Below are 23,408 nucleotides of genomic sequence, written 5' to 3'. Positions count from 1 at the left end.
ATAGAGATGCACTGTGTAAGGTATTAAGAATATATGGTGTGGGAGGCAAGTTGTTAGAAGCAGTGAAAAGTTTTTATCAAGGAAGTAAGGCATGTGTATGTGTAGGAAGAGAGGAAAGTGGAAAGTGGTTGGTTCTCAGTGAATGTAGGTCTGCAGCAGGGGTGTGTGATGTCTCCATGGTTGTTCAATTTGTTTATGGATGGGGTTGTTAGGGAGGTGAATGCAAGAGTTTTGGAAAGAGGGGCAAGTATGCAGTCTGTTGTGGATGAGAGAACTTGGGAAGTGAGTCAGTTGTTGTTCGCTGATGATACAGCGCTGGTGGCTGATTCATGTGAGAAACTGCATAAGCTGGTGACTGAATTTGGTAAAGTGTGTGAAAGAAGAAAGTTGAGAGTAAATGAGAATAAGAGCAAGGTTATTAGGTACAGTAAGGTTGAGGGTCAAGTCAATTGGGAGGTAAGTTTGAATGGAGAAAAACTGGAGGAAGTGAAGTGTTTTAGATATCTGGGAGTTGATTTGGCAGCGGATGGAACCATGGGAGCAGAAGTGAATTGTAGGGTGGGGTAGGGGGTGAAAATTCTGGGAGCGTTGAAGAATGTGTGGAAGTCGAAAGCATTATCTCGGAAAGCAAAAATGGGTATGTTTGAAGGAATAGTGGTTCCAAAGCATATTATATGGTTGCGAGGCATGGGCTATGGATAGAGTTGTGCGCAGGAGGGTGGATGTGCTGGAAATGAGATGTTTGAGGACAATATGTGGTGTGAGGTGGTTTGATCGAGTAAGTAATAATAAGGTAAGAGAGATGTGTGGTAATAAGATGAGTGTGGTTGAGAGAGCAGAAGACGGTGTTTTGAAATGGTTTGGTCACATGGAGAGAATGAGTGAGGAAAGATTGACCAAGAGGATACATGTGTCAGAGGTGGAGGGAACGAGGAGAAGTGGGAGACCAAATTGGAGGAGGAAAGATGGAGTGAAAAAGATTTTGAGTGATCGGGGCCTGAACATGCAGGAGGGTGAAAGGCGTGCAAGGAATAGAGTGAATTGGAATGATGTGGTATACCGGGGTTGACATGCTGTCATTGGATTGAACCAGGGCATGTGAAGCATTCTGGGGTAAACCATGGAAAGTCCTGTGGGGCCTAGATGTGGAAAGGGAGCTGTGGTTTCAGTACATTATTACATGACAGCTAGAGACTGAGTGTGAATGAATGTGGCCTTTGTTGTCTTTTCCTAGCGCTACCTCGCACACATGAGTGGGAGGGGGTTGTTATTTCATGTGTGGCGAGGTGGCGATGGGAATTAATAAATGCAGACAGTATGAATTATTTACATATGTATATTTGTATATGTCTGTATGTGTATATATATGTATACATTGAGATGTAAAGGTATGTATACTTGCGTGTGTGGACGTGTATGTATATACAAGTGTATGTAGGTGGGTTGGACCATTCTTTCGTCTGTTTCCTTGCACTACCTTGCTAACGCGGGAGACAGCGACAAAGCAAAATAAAAATAAAATAAAAAATATAATAATAATAACAATACTGCTAATAATCATAATAATCTATTTATCAATTTATCATACTTAGTCACTGTCTTCTGTGTTAGCGAGGTAGCGCAAGGAAACAGATGAAAGAATGGCTCAACCAACCCAAATACACATGTATATACATAAATGCCCACACACGCACATATACCTATAGATTTCAATGTAAACATACATATAAATACACAGACATATACATATATACACATGTACATATTCATACTTGCTGCCTTCATCCATTCCCATCGCCACCCCGCCACACATGAAATGGCACCTCCCTCCCCCTGCACATGTGTGCGAGGTAGTGCTAGGAAAAGACAACAAAGGCCACATTCGTTCACACTCAGTCTCTAGCTGTCATGTATAATGCACCAAAGCCACAGCTCCCTTTCCACATCCAGGCCCCACAAAACTTTCCATAGTTTTCCCCAGACGGTATGTATATATATATATATGAGTACATGAGTGGATGGGCCATTCTCAGTCTGTTTCTGGGCGCTACCTTGCCAATGCAGGAAACAGCGATTATGTATAATAAAAGCCTTTTTTCCTAGCTCAATCATTTTCGTTACTTTTTCACTCTTTCACACATTATCCCCTCTTTTCCAAAGACCACTACAAACTTTCACATTTGCTTCTGCTAAGAAATGATGAGATTTTACTGGTCATCCCTCTCAGCACATTCATATCCAATAACTCTGCTTTGAACTCCTGTCAATTTGCATATAATCCAATACTGGTTACTGACCCAAAACCCACTCATCCACATAAATTTATGTATGCATATTTTTTGAAATCAAGTATCCTAGCATACTACACATGAGAGCTAAAGAATGAATGTAAGCATATACAACCTTTCTTTGTCTCTTCCTGGTGTTACCTTGCTAGTGTGGGAAAAAAATAGTACTCCTATTTAACACATAACACAATGAGCTCTTTTAGATGTATATATTCATTCATCTTAATTCCAACATCTTTAGTCCATCCTTTCCATGCACCTTCAATTACTTATCAAAATCCTTCAACTTCACAGACAACATCTTTCCTTACTGCGTTAATGTAATCCCTAACTTACACATCCAACCCCATTCCAGAGTCTCTGTGTTCCTAGATATTACTGTTATATTTCTCAATATCTTGTCCAGAGAATCTGTGTTCCTAGATATTACGTTTTTATTTTTCAATTATTTTTCAATGTCCTGTATTCACATGTTCTGTTTCTAAAATGCATATTTTCATCTCTTAGTCTCAATAGCTTTTCTTCTATTCCACAATCCTGTTTTCATCTATTTATAAGTGCTAGTATCCAAAACTTCAATTACTTTGGTTACTGATGATTTCTTTGCTCTTAGGGCTTTAAATTCAATAGCACTCCTCAAAACATGTTAAATTCTAAATGCTGGTGGGCTAACATACAAATGAATGCCACAAACTGCTCCTACTAAGACATCAGACCACAGATAAACTGAAGGACACAACAAAAGAGCACACACGGGATAGAAAAAAAGACAAGAGTATGGGTACACAATACAGAAGTGAGAAATGGGGAATATAAATCTCGGGAGTAGCATGTAGCTGGACACAATGTGATGCCGCGTTGTAAATGTGAAAAGACAAAAGAACACTCAAGAGGAGTATGATCATCTTTTTCCACTAGTTGAGTGCTTTCACTAAAGAATGAAGCCAACTGATCATTTTTTGATACCATAACCATCTCAAAATATACCCCTTCTGCCAATCATCCTTATGCTATGTATTTATCTATTTTGCTTTGTCGCTGTCTCCCGTGTTAGCGAGGCAGCGCAAGGAAACAGACGAAAGAATGGCTCAACCCACCCACATACACATGTATATACATACACATCCACACACGCAAATATACATACCTATACATCTCAATGTACACATATATATACACACAGACATATATATATATATATATACACATGTGCATAATTCATACTTTCTGCCTTTGTACCTTATAGTTTTTCTTTCCTTTACCTCAATCTATGTGCTAAGGTTTCTATACTTCTGACATCACTAAAGCTACCAGTTTGTCAACAATATCAAATGCACTATACAGTTCCAAAAGCTAGTGGGTTTCATCTCGGAATTTGCTAAAAAAGCATGGAGAATCCCTCACCAAGTTCTTAATGTGTTGCTCTTCATTCTCTCATTAAAATGTGCAAAAACATCATTTGGTGATAGATTATGAAATGATTTTGTGTTTGCCTGTTTTAAGTGCAGGAGCCAGCAGAATGGACAGATACAGACAGACATCATATGGTGCTAATGCTATGAATTGTAATTGACTTATGATCAGTGTCAACCAAAGGTGCATACCTCTTGGGTACAAGATCTGCCTCTACCAGTTATAAACTGTGCTGATATTGGATTCTTTTTGTGTTTTCCAAAGTATTTGTCATGAAGGCTCTTCATGGGGTCTCTGGAGAGGGCTCCTGGCTTTCTGGGATTGGTATAGACTTTCCGACCAGCCAGTGAATTCTTCAAAAAAGCTGAAATAAAAGTTTTTTGAGTATAATTAATAGAAAGGAAATTGCACTGAAATGGCTTAAAGGCAAGGAAATTTCAATGGTGCAGTATCAGAGTATCTAAACTAGTTCAGGCCTTTCTTGTCTGTTTTCCTGGTGCTACCTTGCTAAAGCGAGGGATAGTGATGCTGTTTCCTGTTTGGCAGTGTAGCACCAGGAATGGGTGAAGGCAAGTATGAATATGTATATGTGTATATATGCATATGTCTGTGTAAGTGTATGTATACTTATATGTATATTGTGCATGTATGGGCATCTATGTATTCATATGTGTATATGAGTGGATGGGCCATTCTTCATCTGTTTCCTGGCACTACCTCACTGATATGGTAAATGGTGATCAGTCATAATATAATACATATATATATATTCTATATTTTGTTTTATCATACTTGATTGCTGCTTCCTGTGTCAGCGAGGTAGTGCCAGGAAACGGATGAAGAATGACCCATCCACTCATATGGACATTTTTATCTTTTTATTTTGCTTTGTCGCTGTCTCCCGCATTTGCGAGGTAGCGCAAGGAAACAGAAGAAAGAAATGGCCCAACCCACCCCCATACACATGTATATACACACACGTCCACACACGCAAATATACATACCTATACATCTCAATGTACACATATATATACACACACAGACACATACATATATACCCATGCACACAATTCACACTGTCTGCCTTTATTCATTCCCATCGCCACACATGGAATACCATCCCCCTCCCCCCTCATGTGTGCGAGGTAGCGCTAGGAAAAGATAACAAAGGCCCCATTCGTTCACACTCAGTCTCCAGCTGTCATGCAATAATGCCCGAAACCACAGCTCCCTTTCCACATCCAGGCCCCGCACAACTTTCCATGGTTTACCCCAGATGCTTCACATGCCCTGATTCAATCCACTGACAGCACGTCAACCCCGGTATACCACATCGATCCAATTCACTCTATTCCTTGCCCGCCTTTCACCCTCCTGCATGTTCAGGCCCCGATCACTCAAAATCTTTTTCACTCCATCTTTCCACCTCCAATTTGGTCTCCCACTTCTCCTCGTTCCCTCCACCTCCGACACATATATCCTCTTGGTCAATCTTTCCTCACTCATTCTCTCCATGTGCCTAAACCATTTCAAAACACCCTCTTCTGCTCTCTCAACCATGCTCTTTTTATTTCCAAACATCTCTCTTACCCTTACATTACTTACTCGATCAAACCACTTCACACCACACATTGTCCTCAAACATCTCATTTCCAGCACATCCATCCTCCTGCGCACAACTCTATCCATAGCCCATGCCTCGCAACCATACAACATTGTTGGAAACACTATTCCTTCAAACATATCCATTTTTGCTTTCCGAGATAATGTTCTCGACTTCCACACATTCTTCAATGCTCCCAGGATTTTCGCCCCCTCACCCACCCTATGATTCACTTCCGCTTCCATGGTTCCATCTGCTGCCAGATCCACTCCCAGATATCTAAAACACTTCACTTCCTCCAGTTTTTCTCCATTCAAACTTACCTCCCAATTGGCTAAACCCTCAACCCTACTGTACCTAATAACCTTGCTCTTATTCACATTTACTCTTAACTTTCTTCTTTCACACACTTTACCAAACTCAGTCACCAGCTTCTGCAGTTTCTCACATGAATCAGCCACCAGCGCTGTATCATCAGCGAACAACAACTGACTCACTTCCCAAGCTCTCTCATCCACAACAGACTTCATACTTGCCCCTCTTTTCAAAACTCTTGCATTCACCTCCCTAACAACCCCATCCATAAACAAATTAAACAACCATGGAGACATCACACACCCCTGCCGCAAACCTACATTCACTGAGAACCAATCACTTTCCTCTCTTCCTACACGTACACATGCCTTACATCCTCGATAAAAACTTTTCACTGCTTCTAACAACTTGCCTCCCACACCATATATTCTTAATACCTTCCACAGAGCATCTCTATCAGCTCTATCATATGCCTTCTCCAGATCCATAAATGCTACATACAAATCCATTTGCTTTTCTAAGTATTTCTCACATATGGACATATGTATACATAAACGCCCATACACGTACATATACATGTCAACATATACACATGTACATACACAGACATATGTACACATGTACATATTCATACTTGCTTGCCTTCATCCATTCCCAGCGCCACCCCACCCTACAGGAAACAGCATCGCTAACCCAAGCTTCAGTGAGGTAGCATCAGGAAAACAGACAAAAAGGCCACATTTGTTCACATAGTTTGTAGCATCACAGATGTTTGAGGATTGTATGTGGTGTGAGGTGGTTTGATCGAGTAAGTAATGAAAGGGTAAGAGATGTGTGGTAATAAAAAGAGTGTGGCTGAGAGGGCAGAAGAGGGTACTTTGAAATGGTTTGGTCACATGGAGAGAATGAGTGAGGAAAGATTGACAAAGAGGATATATGTGTCAGAGGTGGAGGGAACAAGGAGAAGTGGGAGACCAAATTGGAGGTGGACAGATGGAGTGAAAAAGATTTTGAGTGATCGGGGCCTGAACATGCAGGAGGGTGAAAGGCTTGCAAGGAATAGAGTGAATTGGAACGATGTGGTATACCGGGGTCGACGTGCCATCAATGGATTGAACCAGGGCATGTGAAGCGTTTGGGGTAAACCATGGAGAGTTTTGTGGGGCATGGAAGTGGAAAGAAAGATGTGGTTTCAGTGCATTATACATGATAGCTAGAGACTGAGTGTGAACGAACATGGCCTTTGTTGTCTTTTCCTAGCGCTACCTCGTGCACATGCAGTGGGATGGGGTTGTCTTTCATGTGTGGTGGGGTGGCAACGGGAATGAATAAGGGCAGACAGTATGAATTATGTACATGTGTATATATGTAAATGTGTGTGAGTGTGTATATATATGTATACATTGAGATGTATAGGTATGTATATGTGCGTGTGTGGACATGTATGTATATACATGTGTATGTGGGTGTGTTGGGCCATTCTTTTGTCTGTTTCCTTGCGCTACCTCACTAACGCGGGAGACAGCGACAAAGTATAATAAAAAATAAGTAATATATCTTATAACATCAGAGATGCAGTATAAAGGAAGGAAGGTCAATCAGTGAAGGAGGAAGTTCAAAATGGATACAAAAAGAATCACTCAATAACTGTCTGGAGAAAGGGGGAAAGAACAAAGGAAGACTGAAGATATACCAAAAAGATTGGCATATGCATGGAATGTATGCGTGCAAAATGTTTTCATATTTGTTCGCCACTTTCCAAAACAGTGTCATGGCACCTGGAACAGATGAAGAATAACCTAATTTGCTCACATCTGCTCTCTGATTATTGTGTATAATGCAACAAAACTAGCCACCCCTATTCAAAACCAAGCTCCACACATCTTTTCGTGGCTTTCCACTTTACATACCCTGATTCAGCTCACCGACAGCTTGTCTCCCTAAGTATACCAAACTGCTCTATGCTATGCACACCTAACACCCTCCTATATGTTCAGGTCCCAATATCTCAAAGCGTCTTTCACTTCATCCCTCAACCTCCTCCTCAATTTGCCTCTTTTCTTTGTTCCCTTAAATTCCAAAATGTTTACCTTCTTAGTCATCCTCTCCATATATTCAAAACAATTTAGCACATCCTCTTTAGCTTTATCATGTATACTCCTCTTGCTACCACATCCCTCTGTTACACTACCATTTCTTATTCAACTGACCCTCTTTATACCACAGACTTTTCTCAAACATTTCATTTCAGTCACATCCACCTTCATCTGTAACTATCTATATGAGGCCTACAGCTCTCATTCATACAATACTGTTGGGACTACTATACCATCAAACATTCCTATCCCTGCCCCAGAGACAGTGAACTCTTTTTCCACACACCACTCATTATACCTAAGGCCTCAGCTCTCTCACCCACCCTATGGTCAACTTCAGCTCTCTTGATTCCATTCCTTGCCAAGTCTATCCCCAAGTATCTAAAACACTACACCGCCTCCAAATATGCTTGCATGAAAACAGAGCCCTGGCTAGAAAATCAGCTTTTACTTCAGAAGACTGTTAGCAGTAAGTGAAACTAGTTAAATGTTCACTAATCATTTGGTTTCAAGCAGACTGACAATACATTTAAAACAACAATAATGTTGAATGAGATAAAAAACTTTAATTCAAATGTCAAGAATAAAAGAATGGTCTCAACAAGACAGATTTAACACAGCACTGTTACCTGATAACAACCCTAATCATAATTCTAGAGACCATGACAAGGTTTATGAGGAAAGAACAAGGAGAAGGAGTGGTTGTCACACAAGTTACATCATAAGAGTCTGAGAAAATAAATTGGTTTGTGTTTACACTGGACTGTCTTCTCAACACAATTTTGCAAATCATGTAATCGGTACATGGCACAGAATGATCATTACATTTATGCTGATAATTTTGACTAACCTATGATGGTCATGAGAGCATAAATACATCCAATGACATACCAAATAAAAATCTATTAAGAGACAAATGACTGTATGCTACAGAAATTACAGCTATCAAATACAATCTGCAATCTACTCAATCAACCTGGTGTAATCTCTCTTCAAATCAGTACTTTTATAAGGCAATGAAAGACCACAGCAGTTAAGTGTATGTGAGCAAATGAGACCATTACTTCATCTGTTCCTGGCTCTATCTTGCTACTGTAAGAAATGGCAAACATATGGAAAACGTATGAAATCATACTATGCTATGCACACTTTCACGTCTCAAATAAGTAAAGTGGTAAGGATAGCTATACATTTCTAAGGGCTATATTATGACAGCTGAAATTTGTGTAGCCTTCAAAATTAACATCTGTAACAATAAAATGACATTTGTGACAGTCTGGCAAATGCTAACATAGCAAGTGTGTAAAGTATAACTTTGTTGTATATGTCATTGTCATGTGTGTGACAATATATTTGAATAACCTTAAACTACAGCAACAAGAAAGGACAGCATTGTTCAAGATATAATATTACAGTTACTTGGCTCCACGTGGGACAATCTTGCTGTAACGTCTGGTGTATCCTCTGATGCTACAGGGCTGATTGATTTCTTGAAGCGGAAATTAGAGTTGATGGAGGACAATGAAGGCTGATTCAATTCTAAAGCCAAGGATCGGCGGCTCAGGGCTGGCCTCTTGGTTGGCAGGTCATTTTTAACAACTCGTGGCGTCATTCCCAAGAACTGGACCTCATCCTATATATATACATGATTAAGAATTAAAACCTGAAATATAAATACACATACATACAGTATACAAAAATCTAAGACACTGTATGACAGAATGTTCAAGAGACGGGGCATTATGAGTGTAAAAGACGAAGAAGAGGAAAGACCAAGTAGGGGAAGGAAGGATGGAATGAAGATTGCTTAGGGACATTGAATCCTGATCATTCAAGAGGACGAGGAGTATGGAAGAGATGGAATGAACTGGAATGACGTGGTATTTGGGGGCAACATGCTGTCAATGGGCTTGAACAAGGGCATATAGACTGGTAAAGTTAAAACATCGAATAGTCTGTGGGGCTTGGTTTTGGATATCGAGTGATGTTTTCAATACATTATGTACAATAGCATGAGAGTGGATGTGTGCAAATCAGGCCACTGATCATAATTCTTGATACTACTTCCTTTATGTAGGAGAAACAATTAGGTGAAAAAAATCTGAAATCTGATAAGCCACTCCTCTCCAAAGCAGTGTACCACAGAGATTAAAGATTCTCTAGGATATTCCCTTGAAAAATTAAGGTGTGGACACTCTAACTCAGTTTTTCTGATGGGGAACACTAGCTTTCCCCAACTATTGCTATCCTCCTCCTAGCTCACTCATTCTGGGCCCACCCTTAGACAACTGGAAACCGCTTCAGAGATTATGTCATTGATCAACCCACTCTTAGCTGCTTAGCAACATTGAAGCATATCTCACACTATATGCTTCCTTCAAATACAAGCCACTGTTTTAATTTAAGCACTTTTTTACCGGAGCTGCTCAGCTATCACAACTTCCATTTACAAATCCTATGGTCTTTGGTTGTATAAAATTTTTTCTCTGCCTCCCAAAATATTTGTCCACATATTTCTGATGATTCCAACTTTCAGCTCTACACAGTTCATTCCATGGTTTCTTCTCCCACATACAGCATCCTAATCTCCTTCACATGCAGCTTTATCAAATCTTAAACTATACATTCTCAGTATATTCATCAATTATTTCATAGTACTTATTTCATTATTTCTGTAAATATATCAATAAATTATGCAGATGTGCTTTCATGTACATGTTTACACAACAAAGTAAGTATTTGTGTGAATGAGATAATTCACTACAATGAAAAAACAAAAAAAATGTATTCAAGTCTTTAATAGCAGTGCATTTAAGTACTTACATCATCAGCAATTATGCCAGCAGTAGATTCAGTTCCTGAGGTTACAGTAATGTTCTCACTTATGGACTCTCCAGAAGCTGTGGTACTCTCTGTTTTCCCCTTTTCTCTTTTGCTTGGGTTCGTGGATCCAGTCATCTTTATTCTTAACTGTGAAGTACATTCCATCCAACAGAATTACATTACAAGACAATAAAAGTGGAGACTCAAATGTAGTAAATGAAGTGGACCCTTGAATTCAAAAGAAATTTAGTTTCACTAATAAACTAATCATAATCCATAAAAAATGATGAAACTGGGCAATATTTTTGAAAAAGGTGAATGCAAGAGTTTTGGAGAGAGGGGCAAGTATGCAGTCTGTTGTGGAAGAGAGGCTTGGGAAGCGAGTCAGTTATTGTTTGCTGATGATAAAGTGCTGGTGGCTGATTTGGGTGAGAAACTGCAGAAATTGGTGACTGAATTTGGTAAAATGAAAGAAAGAAGAAAGCTGAGAGCAAATGTGGATATGAGCAAGGTTATTAGGTTCAGTAGGGTTGATGGACAAGTCAATTGGGAGGTAAGTTCGAGTGGAGAAAAACTGGAGGAAGTGAAGTGTTTTAGATATCTGGGAGTGGATTTAGCAGCAGATGGAAGCAAGAAAGCAGAAGTGAGTCACAGGGTGGGGGAGGGGGACGAAGGTTCTGGGAGCGTTGAAGAATGTGTGGAAGGCAAGAACGTTATCTTGGAGAGCAAAAATGGGTATGTTTGAAGGAATAGTGGTTCCAACAATGTTATATGGTTGTGAGGTATGGGCTATAGATAAGGTTGCGCGGAGGAGGGTGGATGTGTTGGAAATGAAATGTTTGAGGACAATATGTGGTGTGAGGTGGGTTGATCGAGTAAGTAATGAAAGGGTAAGGGAGATGTGTGGTAATATAAAGAGTGGTTGAGAGAGCAGAAGAGGGTGTTACTGGGACTTAGGAAAAATGTTAAAATCTTTTCCTTAAAGTACAGAGAGCTGACACAGACAGCAGGTAAATTTCTATGAATATAATGTTTTTTTAAAAACTAAGTAAAAATGTCAAAAAAGGAAATCAGAACCGTGCACAACAAAGTATGCAATTATATGCTAACCATCATGCAAGCAAAGCAAGAGTACCATGCACTAGAGCAAAAGCATCTACCAACTTGGGAGTACGGTACCAACACCAACATTTTACTAAAAAGCAGGGCTAGAGTGCAGCATTTAGTGCATATCTTGATTTATGGTACATGTATTTTCTTTTATGTTTTCTGCACTTATTCCAAGCATAATTTTTGTCTCCTAACAAAACAAAGAAAAATCTTCCCATGTTGTTTTTGGAGGGCTTTTGTTTATATCTTTATATCTATTTTCATATATCCATAGTATTCTTGCAGACTTAACTCTCAGGATTTTTTACCTTCTTGGGGTTTTCATACATGCTGTATATGAAGTCATGTGTAATATTAATGCTGGCTTTCTGTAAATCTGGTTTTGATACAAGTCATCCAAGTTTTTGGTGGCTGGACTTCTCATTATATTCAAGGCACATCTGCACCACTTTCTCTTTTTCCATCTAGAGCACTTGTGCCACATGGACAAAGCTTGTTTTTGTTTGTAATACTGTGTATATCATATTTTCGTTTTAGTTACTGCAGTGTTACATAACAGTGAATATAAGACTGACAGCTGGTAATGCTAAAGCATCTGCATCAGCCATACAGACATCAAAAGGTGTAATCACAGCAAATGGAAAATGAAATTGCTGAAAACTATACTACAGCCCACTTGGATAATCCAAAACTAAGGTTTCTGGATGATCCTGATGATTTGATGATTAAAAGTAATTGTGAAATTTAAGATGATTCAAATATCCATGATGCAGAGAAGTTGTGAACCTTAGTTTTATCAATTGAAATACAAACATGTTTGGTGCTAGCAGTAACTGAATGAGACCCAAAGCAGATGGATTTGTTTCCACATCAAATCTCCTCATTTCTTCAATTATTCTTTGATTCTTTTGAAATTCACAGACAACATAAATGAATCATGCTGTTTACTGTACTATTTTCATATGGGTTTGCTATTTCCCATGTCAATTGGCAGCACCAGGGACATTTGACAAATGGCCTTATTTTCTCTCATCCACTCTCTAGCTGCCACAATGTGCTGAAACTTAAAGTCCCTTACCCACATGCAAGGCTCACAGACCATTCTGTAGTTTCCCTTGACCACTCATGTCATGGTTCAGCCTACTGACTATGTCATTCCCTGTTTACTTCAAATACTCCAATCAAATGCTCTACTCAAAAAGTCCCTCAAGCAAGATTACTTTTTATATACTGTATCAGAGCCATCCTGTGAAATTATCAAATAAACAGAGATACAAAAACAATGACAGATAAAGAGAAAGACAGACTGATATATCAACAAAACTCACTTTGTGTCTCGATGCATCTGTTGAATTCACTCTGTCTTCCCTACTAGGGGAAGGTGAAGTGATTTGTGACATCCACGAGTACACCCCTGATACACTCCCACTTACAAATTTGCGAAAGTTCCACATATCTGAAAAGAACATATTTTTAATTTTGTTGCAATCCATCTATATCTCTGATGCCAGTTCCCTCTGGGAACTCCCTCAAGGGGGTGGCCAAGGTGCTCATACTGTAAATTTGCAAGAAATAAAATCTACCACTAAACAACCTATTCACTTTGGTATGTCAACCTTATCTATCCTTATGTAAATTCCTTCTTTTTCAGCCTTAATATCTGTGAGCTGAGTCATGCACTTTGGCAACCTTTTATAAGAGATTGTATATGAGCAAGGGAAGTCAGAGAAGCTGAGAAGACTGAGGTGCCAAGACAGAGTGAAGACCATAAGTGCATGATAAATAACAGAATGGAGGAATGTTGAAATGTAACAACAAAATTTAAAGATCTTGCAATCAGCTCTAGTAAAATGTGGGCTAAAGCTGAAGATAAAATCAGAGTAACCATAATCTCATATATGAAAAGAAAAACTTACAGTAAGAACCACAGTCTTGTATCCCCTTGACATGAATGTTAAATTCTCTTATAGATCTGTGAAAACCACTAGCCTTCAAATAACTAAAAACAAACAAGGAAGGAGTGAAAAAGATTTTGAGCAATCAGGGCTGAATATACAGTAGGGTAAAAGGCGTGAAAAGAATAAAGTGAACTGGAACGATGTAGTATATCATGGTCGACATGATGTCAATGGACTGAACCAGGGCATGTGAAAAGTCGGGAGTAAACCATGGAAAGGTCTATGGGGCCCAGATGTGGCTAGGGAACTGTGATTTCATGCATTAAATATGACAGCTAGAGACTGAGTGAGAACGAATGTGGCCTTTTTGTCTGTTTTCCTGGCACTACCTTACTGAAGCAGGTGGTAGCGATGCTGTTTCCTGTGGGGTGGGGTAGTGCCAGGAATGGATGAAGGCAAGCAAGTATGAATATGTATGTTTGTATATATGTATACATATATCTATTTATCTCTTATACTCGATCGCCGTTTCCCACATCAGCGAGCTAGCGCCAGGAAACAGAAGAGCATCCCAACCACTCATATGCACATCATTATCATTATCATATTATCATACATGACTGCCGTTTCCTGCATCAGCGAGGTAGCGCCAGGAAACAGACAAAGAATGGCCCATCCACTTATATACACATATATATATATATACATAAAAGCACATATAAATACATATACATAAACACTGATGTATACACTTGTACATGTTCATACTTGCTTGCCTTTATCCACTCCTGGCACTAACCTGCCCCACAGGAAACAGCATCTCTACCACCTGCTTCAGCGAGGTTGTGCCAGGAAAACAGACAAAAAGGCCACATTTGTTCACACTCACACATGCCCATATACATATTCATTTATTTTTATTTATTTTGCTTTGTCGCTGTCTCCCGTGCTAGCGAGGTAGCGCAAGGAAACAGATGAAAGAAATGGCCCAACCCACCCACATACACATGTATATACATACACGTCCACACACGCAAATATACATACCTATACATCTCAACGTATACATATATATACACACACAGACATATACATATATACACATGTACATAATTCATACTGTCTGCCTTTATTCATTCCCGTCGCCACCCCGCCACACATGAAATAACAACCCCCTCCCCCCAACTGTGCGCAAGGTAGCGCTAGGAAAAGACAACAAAGGCCACATTCGTTCACACTCACGTCTCTAGCTGTCATGTAATAATGCAGTATTCCTATATCAACTCTATACATATATTCATATCTATAACACTAAGCATGGCAAACTCATTTATACAGTCTTACAAGAGCGGGTCACTGGAGTTTCATTGTTGCCTCTAAGGGAACGACTTTTCTTGCGGGCTGGCTCTCCCTCACCATCCTCTGAACTCTCCTCTTTTTCACTCTCCCTGAAATGAAAGCACTTTGTTAACATCACTTGTTGGCTAAGATTCATAAGAAAGAGGAACCTGTTCGGAGTTAACCTATTATGTCCTCATGAATCATGGTAAAGATGTTATGCAGGAAACAATGTAGGTGCTATCAATACACATTTATTATGCAGGTAATGATGTAGGTGCTGTTAACGCACAACATAATGCAGGTAATGGTGTAGGTGCTGTTCACAACATAATGCAGGTAATGGTGTAGGTGCTGTTCACAACATAATGCAGGTAATGGTGTAGGTGCTGTTCACAACATAATGCAGGTAATAGTACAGGGAAAGTGTTGGTATGATCATGGATGGGAACAAAGAGTATGCAGGTACTGGCCTCATGGGAAAAGAGCACTGTATAGGATAAGGTGTATGAGCTGTCATCATCTTAAAGGTGTAAAGAATACAGGTACCATACTGTCATGGTGCATGTGGTGTCATTACAGTCATGCTAAAGAAAGTATAGGTGTGATCATGGTTAGGAGCAAAGAGTAAGGTACAAGTGCAGGCACTGTCCTTATGGAAAAAAGGGTACTGTATAGGACAGGATGCAAAAGCTCTCATCATCATAAAGATGGAATGTAAAGAAGAGTATTGGCACTAAATTGTCATGGTGCAAATGGTGCAGGGTTTGAGACTTAAGCTTATGTGTTACACAGGAAAAAAAGTATGCTGTTATGTATGAAAAAAAAAGTTCCATAAGCAGACTCCTATGATTATCAGAGAGCTTTCCCACAAATGACTTAAAACACTGCTTTAACCCTACAAAGGATGTCCATAAGGATTTCACCCTCTTTTTCCACCATAGCATATAAATAAAAAAAATCATAAATGAAAGATAATGTAAGAAGTGATAAGAATAATAAAGTATACAAACAAGAATATGGGTGACATAGCAATAAAGAGATCGTACCTATCTCACTTTTGAAAGTCAAGAAAATTGTTTGCATACACACGCTTTCAACTTTTCATTTGATAAACAACCAAACATTATCATTGTCGACAAGTTTCCACGGAAGTGTTCCCAAAAGGGTTGTATATCCTCTCAGCTGTATTACTTTTCAAGAGAAGGGATGTAGGGAGGAAACGTGTTGATTTTTTCCCTGAGAAACCCACTCACTCATTCACAGGGGAAATATATCCTCTCCGGCTGTATCACTTTTCAAGAGTAGGGATGTAGGGAGGAAATGTGTTGATTTTTTCCCTTAGAAACTCACTCACTCATTCACAGGGGAAATAGTAAATCTATGAAAAATGAAGAAAAAAATTAACCAGACTAAAAGGCAGCAGCCACAGACTTGCTTTATCCCCTACCCCCGGACCATACTGGATCATCCTCACTCAGACGACCATATTCTGAGTTTCCACAGTTCCCCACAGCTTTGGTTACATACAGTTCTGTACTATAAATACGAAGAATGTAAAGGACTCAAACAGTAACAGACCATCAGGTCCTCTGACGGCTGTTTATGATCATGGCAAAAGCCAGAAATACCAAAATTAGTGCAGTAAGAGTAGAAAAGCAAAGATGACTTAAGGAGAAGTAACTAATGGCATAAACTTTCTATATAACTCTGGATGCAAAAGTAATGTCAGTTGTGGACTTCATGCAAAGTATTATGTCTAATTAACAATGGGAATAAGAGATGGGAGTACCTTAATCATGGTAAGCAACACATTACCAAGATATTCTTTTTATGTTAGCTGAGATGATACAGGAAAATGAATACCCTGCTCAAGGCCATCTCATCAAAGACATCATTCACTCACATTCATTCTCTAGCTATTATGTGTGATGCCCTGAAAACACAACCCTCTATCCACAACCAAGCCCCATATACCTTTCCATGATATCTCCCAGCTTCTTCACATGCTCTGGTTCAGTCCACTGACACCTTCAACTTCAATGGCTACATTTGCTGCCATGTCCACTCCTTGGTATCTAAAATACTTTACTTCCTCCTAGTTTTTTCCTTTTAAAGCCACATACCTGTCTCTTTGCACTGCTTTTATTCACATCTGCTCTCAACTTTCTCCTTTTACACGCTCTCAAGTTACATTCCAGAAACTATATATGCATGCAGTCCAACCAAGTGTCCATGACTACAATTAGCCTACAGTTCTTGTGTCCCAACCTTAGCACAGAAATCATACTGTGATGTTGAAGTGTGAAAATAAAGTGTAGCTTACAGGAGAGCACATTGTCATGGAGGAAACATAGCACACATGAGGTTTCAGGTAGCACAAATATAATGTAATTTCTTGGGTGTATGATCTCCAATTTCTTATACCGAAAGGAATTAGATAACTCACAAATAGCAAAGCTAAAATGACCATTACAACTGTTGGCTCTATCTCATCTTTATTTACATGTAATATGGTGTCTTCCACATCCAGAGCTTGGTAATGTATGAAGAATATTCAAGTCACTCAAACTTACTTCTGCGATGGAGTACAATATATAGTGTTGGAATACCCATGTAAATGTTAAGAAAATCATGCTGTTTTGAGTATCTCAGATTGATGGAACACCTCTTCCCATAATACAAAAGAAAGAGAACATAAGCAGTCATGAAAGGTCACCCATTAACTGAAGTGACTATGCAGATGAGAAGAAAAATAACTGGATCCATAACTTACTGAAATCTCATTGTTAAGCAAATTCTGAAAAATGAGTTTCACAAGACTGTGACTAAGGAATAAAGTATAACTCTCAGAGGAAAGGATAAAGGCCCCAGTAAAAAAACTTCACCTTCAGAAAATGCTACAGCTGTTTTATATACCTGCAGTGAACAAATTTACTACGTCACAAATGGTTAATGTGATTTATTGCTAAACTACAGTACATGGTAAATAAAGTTATGTAGTTTTTACTATACTGTACTCTATGACTTCATTGCATTCAACTTGCCAGAGGCCTCTATCTGTAGGATTTCCTTTAATTCCCTTTGATACTTTTCTGCTGACTCTCCTTACCACACTTTGTTTCTTCATATGTGACAAAGATGTATAGACTTAAAAATTACAGAACAGTATCTGAAAGAAAAAGGAGTGTATTACAAAAAGATTTTCTGTGCTCATTGGTAAAGACCTTCTCCAAAACTACAATTTCCACATAATGACAAGTGGGGCAGATGGCTCATAATAACAATAATGATAATAATAACAATAATAATCACACCCTGAGCACTCAAAAATCATTTTCATTACATCTTTTCATCTCCAATTTGGACTCCCCTTCTTCTTGACCCCTCCACTTTTGACACATATATCCTTTTTGTTAACATCTCACTCATTCTCCCCAGCAGAGTAGATACAGAGTGTGGGTTTTTAGGTGTAGCAACCTCTACTTTAACAATTTTCAGTTTTCATGAAATTAGCAAGGCTTTGAATTGGAAGGAAATTGTGGAGTAAAACCACTAAATCAACTGCTGAGAATGTAAGGAGTCCATTGGTACCACTTCTAGACCAGGAAGGATGCCTAAGGCATCTCCAACTATTTTGTGAATGTCCTGCAGATGACAGTACACAAAATAAAATCCATCTGGCATTTACTCGGATTCTGTAGACTTTGGTTTGTGAGTCGATATACAAATCAAATGAAGCTGTAAGACAAGAAAACTTGCCTGTTGGGTCTAGAAATGCCTAATTTCCTATATCTTTAATGCATTCCACAGAATGCTGCCATGCACGGTAATGTGTCAATCTGAATGAACTTGAAATTTGCAATCATTTTTGAGAAGTTCAGGGGTCGAATTATTATTCATGGGAATTGTCCTAAACAGGGTCAGATTCTAATATGTTTATAGACATCTGAACTCACAGTTTTTCTTCTGAACCAAATGATGCATTATGCTTGTATGTGGAATGTCTTTTCCAATCAACAATGGAATTTCATCAAGAATAAGAACCACATGTCAAGTGTTGCATTATACCATTATACCATATTCCTACTTGTGCCACTGCTTTATTCAATTCATATATTGACTCTTAAACTGAATAAGGCTCTGCAGAATCCAAACAAACATCAGGTGAATGTTTGAAGCCAGCTGTTTGCTAGGATGGTCACTTTTCTAATGGCTTCACTTCCTATATGAGTAAATGAAACAAGGATGCCTTCCCATTTGTGTTCTACTCGAAAGACTTTGATGAAAGTGGTATCCATGTAAGTTTTACACTAAACTATTGATATAGAGTCCTTTAACCCTGTAATTTCTGCCTAATTTGAAGCCATGCCTACTTGACGAGAGCTTGAAATTGCTGGAGTTGGTGCTACATTTAAAATCCCACACTCTACATCAATTGATAAATTACTTGAAGACTTTAATTCTACTTTTACCTCCAACGCAGCAAAGAGAGTGCAATCTTTGCAAACAAGATTTGAGAAATAACAAAAAAGATCAGCAAAAAGATAATACAAAAAATGAAGTAGGGTCTAAAACTGATTAGGTGCTGGCAAACAATCAAACCTTTGTCTTATTCCCCTTCAGCATTTTCCCTCTTTGCTTAAATGACTAGCCATTTTTTTTTTTTTTTTTGGGGGGATATATCTTTTCCAAATTATAGCCCATTCACACATGATGGTTTAGGCAAGGAAGTTGTAAGAAAGGAACGGGCAGATGACGTGGGTGATTTGTTTGTTGTTACGCACCACCACAAAAGACAAATAGGTTAAGTAAGGTCTGTGAGGTTAGGGTGTTTAGTGTAAGTTAATTTAGTTAGGTTAGGTTAAATCAAACATAGCTTCTTTCTTCTTTGTGTGGCTAAAATAAAAAAGCATCTGAAAAAATAATTGATTAAAAAAGATTAAAAAAGCATCATTATCTATGGCATGTTACTATTTAATGCACTAGTGGTTTGATAGCACTTATTAAATATTTACGGAACTATGTCCAATGGGATTACAGGGAAGTGCATACTTCAAGCCATCTTATAAACTAGACGATCAGTTTGGTTCGAACAATGACACCAATCAACCTTATCGACTCCTACACGGGCGATTGTGCCCCTCGGATCCCGAACCTAACGTACCTCCATGTAATCCAGCGATGATATGAAAGTAAACTGATTATAAATAAAGTCCTTAGCAAATTAACGTCTAAGCCTCTAGCGTCCAATAGTTAAGAAACTAACCACAATCAAGTTTTCATGTACACAAAATCGTACCTGTTTCATTCGCATTTCTATGAGATTATATGTTAACAGGGACGCGGGACTGAACTGGAATATTATCTGATTTTCCCCCTTTTCTCCAGGTGATAGGACAGCTGTAGTAATGTCTTACCGAATACAACTCTGAGAAACGAAAGTTGAACTTGAAATTTGACAACTAACAGATTCTTCAAGATAGTCATTTCATCAACTTCATGTGGACAGTCCTATATACAAACTGAAATGAAATCCAAAAACTAATATTCTTCAAAAATCGCAAAACAAACCCGGTAATAAGGTACTCACTCTTCCAGGGAACGCTTCTTGGGCGCTGTTGCGGAAAAGGGATTTCCAAAGATATTTCTCACTCTACTGCTCACTGCAGATAGCATTTACGCAGTTTATTCTGGGCGAATGAATTGTGAAATGTTACCAGGAGTGTTGAATCACTATCACAGACCAAACCGATATCAACAGTTATGCCTCGTCCTCAATATGTAAACATCAACAACATCTAATAAATATTTATTCAAAACTTATAAAAAATAACAAGGTTAGAACTAATAAAAGACAAAATTATCATAAATAGAAAATTATTTGCAATTCGACAGTTATGCCAGGTATTCCAATTGGCTTATGAAAAGTTACTTAAACATAACTTCTAGTGAATGTACTCCCGTCTGCTTTCAAATGTAGGATGAGTTACCCTATGTTTTTTTTCCTTGAGCTCTTATTTCTAAGCATCTTTTTTAATTAGTAAAAAGCATCTTGAAAGAATCTATCGTAAATCTTACAAAGTAAAGATTTTGTTACAGCCTGTAGCCAAAGTCATATTCAACCTAAAATAATAATAATAAAAAAAAACATTGAAAGCTGGTAGGTTGTTCAGTCCTTAAATGGAGCTATTGAACATTTACGTTTGTAAAAATTGAAAAAAAACTGTAGTAATATTTCGTAAGAAGCTTTCTTGAAATATGCCTTTACCAAGGGTAGGGATTACTTTTCCCTACTCATTAACCATGAAAAGTATACTGTACTGAATGAACAAATATGAAAATATACTGAGTAACCAAAAACTATTTCCAGACAATCTGGATACCCCTTTCCATCTTCTATATGGATGAAGAAGACAGAAGGAAGAGTAAGGTAGAGAAAAACACACATAAACAAAGGAACATTAGCTCATTCAGAATGATTGTCTTCTATATAGTGTTATCTCTTGTAGACCCATTTATTGTGCTCATGAACTACTTGTGTTACTTGGAGAAAGAAATGTATCTTTAGTTTATAAAACAAATTATATATATATTACATATTATATATATATATATATATATATATATAAATATATATATATATATATATATTTATATATATATATATATATTTTTTTTTTTTCCCTGGGGATAGGGGAGAAAGAATACTTCCCATGTATTCCCTGCGTATCGTAGAAGGCGACTAAAAGGGGAGGGAGCGGGGGGCTGGAAATCCTCCCCTCTCGTTTTTTTTTAATTTTCCAAAAGAAGGAACAGAATTGGGCCAGGTGAGGGTATTCCCTCAAAGGCCCAGTCCTCTATTCTTAACGCTACCTCGCTAATGCGGGAAATGGCGAATAGTTTGAAAGAAAGAAAAGATATATATATATATATATATATATATATATATATATATATATATATATATATATATATATATATATATATATATACTGCTTGAAACTATCCTAATAAGTAAGTATACCTTTCAATACATATTTTCTATGAAGGTTACCTAAAACTAAAGAAAACTAGTTACTAATTTCAAAGCGGCAACATATGTAATTATCATCTGTGTTGCTGTGAAAAATAAGACGCAAAACGTAAATGTAATTGCTTGATGTATCGAAATATTTGTACATCTATCTTGGCCAAGGACAACAGAATATTTCAGATTATCGATACCTAAGCTTAGTCATGCGGGGAAACTAACGCTACCAATAACTGTCAGTACAAGTTAAGTAAGGCAGATCTTTACAGCACTGATCCTAATTTAGATATACCATAGCATCTTTCTCATTCAAAGGAGAGACACAGAGTATTTTTACCAATTTATTCATTTAAATTCAGACTCAGTGGATATGACAAAATTGGTGAAACACAATAATATATATTGTACATTCCCAGTGATGGAGAAGAAAAAGCAAAAGGGTTTAAATTGGACCATCAGGCGAGAGAAGCTTGGCTGCTGGCGTTGCGTGGAACAGAAGCGGAAGGGACGGGAAGGGATTCAACATGATAACGGTAACTATAGTAAAGTAAACTAGTTACAGTCATCTGCTGAATTATCCATTACTTGGAGAGGGAATAATGTCTTTGGGTTGGAATATATAAGTAGTTGTACTTTATGGATATGGGTGGACTGATTAACCCGCTGAAAATGATAGGATTAATCTTCATTCTTTTTTGGTGGTGTTGATGGGTGGGAGGAGGTGATAAGGTTCCACCTTATCAACGAGTCACTATTTTCCATGTCAGCCTTGCCAACTGTGTAACCACGAGCAGGCAGAGTCCGGTAACACCAGGCCCTTGTTTTAGACATATACTAAGCTCTGTTGTACAAAATATAACCATTATAAACGAAGTGCAGTTTTATATACGAATATATAAACACTGAATAAGATATATGAATTACACAAATTATATGGGATAAAATAATGCTGTTATATGGAAATCATGAAGTACCGTACATCTTTAATCATCCGAAGAAAACTATAAAGTACTCTACTCAAATCACAATGTTATCTGGTAATGGTTCATCTGACAAATAATCTTGTAACCTATATGTAGCTTGGCCCTAAGCCTACTTACACAATCCTGTATGATAACTAATTATATGAGGAAACACAGCTGTGATAATTTATGCAAACCATTTGTTTTATGTCTATTACATTACCATGGTCTTGTATAAACCGTAACTGTACTGGGTATTTCTATAACGTTGTAAAAGAATTTAATAATGACAACATGATGGGCAAGATAGAAGCTCTGGGTGACTGGAAGTGGGTTTGGCGCGGCGCAAGGAGCAAACATGTACTCCGATATTTCACTCCCCCAGATTTGTGTGATGCCAATTTACTATGGAAATGATATCTGATATCTATTCTAAAATCTCAGTTCAACGCTAGATGACACTACAGGGAAACTAGTTGTTCTAGGCTTGTTATTTGCTATGCTGGCGTTTTGTTACGACTAAGCAAAG

General features: G+C 38.2%; 1 protein-coding gene across 5 annotated transcripts in view; it reads right to left on the bottom strand.

Moving 5' to 3' along the window:
• LOC139756282 (sentrin-specific protease 1-like) overlaps positions 1-20,687 on the bottom strand; it is a 44,628-nt gene extending 23,941 nt beyond the window's left edge. For 3 of the 5 annotated variants that reach the window (XM_071675516.1, XM_071675519.1, XM_071675520.1), the window contains exons 1-6: positions 20,478-20,674; positions 14,891-14,994; positions 12,977-13,104; positions 10,539-10,685; positions 9,129-9,348; positions 3,893-4,065 (exon numbers count right to left, since the gene is read on the bottom strand). In XM_071675516.1, the coding sequence (XP_071531617.1) occupies positions 3,893-4,065; positions 9,129-9,348; positions 10,539-10,685; positions 12,977-13,104; positions 14,891-14,994; positions 20,478-20,563 (858 nt within the window). In that variant the 5' untranslated portion in view covers positions 20,564-20,674. Of the gene's footprint in view, positions 1-3,892; positions 4,066-9,128; positions 9,349-10,538; positions 10,686-12,976; positions 13,105-14,890; positions 14,995-17,927; positions 18,057-20,477 lie in introns of all 5 variants that reach the window. The other 2 variants (XM_071675517.1, XM_071675518.1) reach the window with 2 other exon arrangements.
• Positions 20,688-23,408: the final 2,721 nt, after the last annotated feature.

The sequence above is a fragment of the Panulirus ornatus genome, chromosome 21 (assembly GCF_036320965.1).
Source record: "Panulirus ornatus isolate Po-2019 chromosome 21, ASM3632096v1, whole genome shotgun sequence".
Classification (NCBI taxonomy): Eukaryota; Metazoa; Arthropoda; class Malacostraca; order Decapoda; family Palinuridae; genus Panulirus; species Panulirus ornatus.
Note: the sequence above shows the minus strand (reverse complement) of the source record. Positions and strands in the feature narration are given on the sequence as shown.